General features: G+C 39.5%; 1 protein-coding gene across 1 annotated transcript in view; it reads right to left on the reverse strand.

Annotated features, from left to right (window-relative positions):
• Positions 1-261: 261 nt before the first annotated feature.
• The window catches only part of GAN (gigaxonin), an 87,873-nt gene continuing 83,924 nt past the window's right edge, over positions 262-4,210 (reverse strand). The window contains exons 10-11 of the mRNA XM_011990119.1: positions 3,123-3,232; positions 262-3,036 (exon numbers count right to left, since the gene is read on the reverse strand). Of these exons, the coding sequence (XP_011845509.1) occupies positions 2,855-3,036; positions 3,123-3,232 (292 nt within the window). The 3' untranslated portion in view covers positions 262-2,854. The remainder of the gene's footprint in view (positions 3,037-3,122; positions 3,233-4,210) is intronic.

The raw sequence follows: 4,210 nt of genomic DNA on the forward strand, positions 1-4,210 counted from the left end.
AATTTGGATGTGTTAAACAAAGAAAGAAACTACCTATTTTAGACTGCAGCCTAGGAGAGATTCTTTAAATATTCACTTATTCTAACCTGAGACAACTTTCCTTCCGAAAATAAATTGCACTTCCCCCAAAGATATTTGTATGTAAAATTTAAGACCTATCCTGAGCCACCAATCCCAACACACACCTGGTAAAAGTGACTTATCAAGAAAGAAGTATCAAAAAGTTATCAAGAAATGATGTTTCAAGGCATAAGTGGAATGTTAAAACACAAACCTGCATGAAATGAGTCAAAATTTATTTTACAATACTGAAATAACTCTAATTTACAAAAGAGTCATGATTAATTTTGGAGCATAGTAAAACTAAATACAACCCTTTACTTCAACACAGTATTTGAATGCTGATATAGAGTAAAGTGACAGTTTGGCACTTAGCAGCTTTTGTTGGTTATTGCATCCCATATTGTGTGGCAAATTTATTTTATAAAACATGATCTAATTTCTGCAGTTACAGTGTCAATGAACCGAAATTAAAAAAAAAAACAACACTATTTTTATAAAATGAATTTACCAAGTCATGCAGGTACTGATAATATTGCAAGAGGAACACATTCACTCCTAAATAATGAACTGTCTCCTTGGAGAGGCCTGGCGTAGACTGGAAAAAAAACTTTAAATGTCAGAAATTAAAAAAAAAAGAATTGCTGACGATCGTGGCTTTAACTGCATGTCAGTTACTGTTTTAATGTTCCCCAATTGCAGCTGCTGAATGCCAAGGTACTGTTCTGTACAGGATATTTCACCAAAGCAAATTTAGTTTTTCAGCTATTTGCTTCCTCTAAAACTAATGTCTAGTTGTAAAAAAGAAAAATCTTCCTTTCTTTGCAGAGGCCACATAGTTTGCTTTCATTAAAAGATCTCCACAGTGTCACTAAGAAAATGTGCAGACAACAGCTGACTGGTACACAAAACAATTCTGAACTTGGTTTTGACTGACATATTAAACATTATTGAATTACATGACTCTGCGGCACACCTGGCCTGGTGCCTCTGGTACATAAGATAAAAACCTTACACCTTCTCTTATCAGGTATCTTCTGGTTAAAATGGAGAGTTAATGTACCACACCCAACACTCTCTAGAACCCCACAGGCATAGCAGCTTTCAGCAACTTTTGTAGCATTGTACCGACTTCCAGCAGGTATAAGAAAAAAAATCACAGTTAGGTCACCCTTTTTCATGCCTATGGGTGGGAGAACATAAGTCACGTTTTTCATATGCATGTTAATTGCATACAAACGTTCCATATAGGAAGTTTCTGGAAGAAATTCCTGTTCTCGATTTACAACCAAAGGATACCTTTATACATGTGTTAGTAAGACAAAATGCTGCTTCTTACAGCCATATTCCAAGAGGAAAAAAAAGCTGTAGAAAACAATTAAAAATGAAGTACTGTATAGTAAATTGATTAGAAATTTGACATTGCATAAAATTTAATTTAGGAAGTAATCAAGCACTTTGAAGTCCCCGATTTCACACTAGGGTGGTGTAATTCAAGTGGAAAACAAAGTATCTTACAAGATACGTTCCCCGAACAAAAGACGTTTTTCCCCCAATGAGAAGTGGGGTAAAGTGAGTTGAGGTGGGAATGAGAGACAGGAAAGGAGGGAAGGAGGAAAAGATTAATTTGCTCTACTATAAACAGAATGAAATTAAGTTGAGGTAGTTTATTCTACCAGCCAAACTTTACTCGTAACACAATTTATCTAAAACTCTCACTAGCGAATGCCACTGGGAAACTTCTATTACAAAGACTAGATTCTTAACACAGATTCGCATTCTAAGACAAGCTTTCAAACCCTAAACAGTAGTAAACAAGACTTTGTGTGCTTTCAGACAGGTTATGTGAAAAAGTTTTTGATCCCTATATATTTTGTCTGGAGAGCTTTTTTGTTTGTGTTTTTTTAGCCATAGCAGACCTTCATTATTTGTCTGACTCAGGTCTTTCTTTTATAAAATCTCCTACTCACTAATATCCTCATACTTAGAAAATGGTTTTGTTCATTGAGAAGGCAGAATGGCACTGCAGGAGACCCTTCCCAGCTCCACAGGTACTACCCCAGAAAGGATGCGTGACGTGTCTTGATCTAAGTCAACACAGAAGTGAGCAACTTCTTTCAGTTCACATGAGGGCTGCAACCTGACTCATCAATTTACTGAAACTTTACATTACTAAGATAAAGTTATAAAAGAGCAATTTTCTCTTCATTTCAATTCATTATGATATAGCTTTAAAAAGATTCTTAGGACAGAGTACTAGGAATAAATGGAGACTAACTGGCATACGGTCCGATCTAACATTTTAGGCACAAACCTTAATTTGTTGGGCAGGGTTAGGCATAATATATCCTTCCAAGTGCAGTGGAAAAGCAGTCTTGGCATGTTTGGATATGTTGATTTGCATATATGGATTTTGTTTGTTACCAAAGCTACGTATTTGAACACAGCAGTCAGACATGAGTTCCCTTCAGGGAAAATGCACCTTAGTATTTTAACTTTGATATTTTACATGATACCAATTCCCACTCCCTTTTCCTTTTGATATTTACTAGCCTCCATTGTCTACAGCCGCATCTAACTGGAGGAACTCACTCCTCCCAGGTAGTTTTTCAACAGTTACGTGTTCGCCCAAACAAGAGCTGAAGCTCAAGTTTGTAAGCATCATAAAGCCACCAAAGAGTTACCATACCAAAGCCCAGCACAGAGTGAGTTCAGCTGCCATCTCTGCTCTCCCTTTCGTAGCTATGTTATGGTGCCCTTGGGTCAGGATCTCGCTCTCTGCTCTGCTTCCTCCTCACGGGGAATGAACACGAATACGGAATAAGCCTTGCTGAAGCTGCAGGCGGAAAAGCTTGCAATTCGCAATGCGTAAGGCTGCACACCCTGTGCGGCGAAGGTCGGATGGAAGGAGTGGTTTAGTGTGGTGCCAGGTTCCTGTGCTTCTTTTAAACTCACGCACGTAGTCATAATTGGTACCTAAGCCACGGAAATAAGCAAGGGTGAGAAAACGTACCCAGAATCACCAGGAAACAGTTCCAAGCAAATTACCAGAACACTCTTACCTGTATCAAGATCTCCAATAACATAAATACTGGCTCCTATAGGTACAGCTCCATAAACAAAAGAGGAACTGGCGGGGATGCATAAATTCTGGTCGTTAAGATAAATCCACCTGAAAACAAAGCCGATGCACAAAATTAAAGAAATCAAAAGGATGACAACAACGTCTCGGAAGACTGACACAGCAAACTTGGTGAGTCATCAGCAGTATCAGGCACTGTGCCAATCTCGACCCCAAGTTCCACTGCCAGGTAATCGCCGACACGCTGCCAGTTGCTACAGATAGGAGTTTTGTCTGTGCTAGAATGAAGCATGTATTGAGTCATAAACAGCATGTGCTTTCCAACCTGCTTCTGCTCAGCACAAGGTTTCTGAGATTCATCCATGCTGTTGTTTACATCTGTCATTCATTTCTGTTTATTTCTAAGCAGTATTCCATCATACGGATGTACCAGAATTTGTTGGTTTTTCAGACAGGCTCTCCCTCTGTTGCCCCAGGCTGGAAAGCAGTGACGCAACTATGGTTCACTGCAGCCTCAACCTACCAGGTCAGGTGATCCTCCCACCCCAGCCTTCCAAGCAGCTGATATTACAGGTGTGCACCACCACACTCAGCTAATTCCTGTGTGTGTGTGTGTGTGTGTGTGTGTGTGTGTGTGTGTGTGTATTCATAAAGATGGGATTTTGCCATGTTGCCCAGGCTGGTCTCGAGCTCCTGGGCTCAGGTGATCTGCCCACCTCAGCCTCCCAAAATGCTGTATTACGGGCGTAAGCCACAGAGCCCAGCCCCAGACTTTCTTATTCATTCACCTGTTGATGTTCCAGTTGTTGGCTATTATGAATAAGGCTGTCAGGAACATTAGAGAGCAAGTTGTTTTTGTGGACTGATGAAATTGCTGTGCTATATGGTAAGGGTATTTTCTACTGGAAAAAAAAAAGTGCCCCACTGCTTTCCAACATGGTATGTCATAATTTTGCATTCCAATTAGCAATGTGTGAGAATTCCAACTGCTCAGTATTACTGTGAGATCTCAGTATTATATTTTTAATTTTAGCTATTTTAATGGCGTACACTTCCCTGAAGACTAAT

Source organism: Mandrillus leucophaeus, unplaced genomic scaffold (assembly GCF_000951045.1).
Source record: "Mandrillus leucophaeus isolate KB7577 unplaced genomic scaffold, Mleu.le_1.0 Scaffold37, whole genome shotgun sequence".
NCBI classification, from domain to species: Eukaryota; Metazoa; Chordata; class Mammalia; order Primates; family Cercopithecidae; genus Mandrillus; species Mandrillus leucophaeus.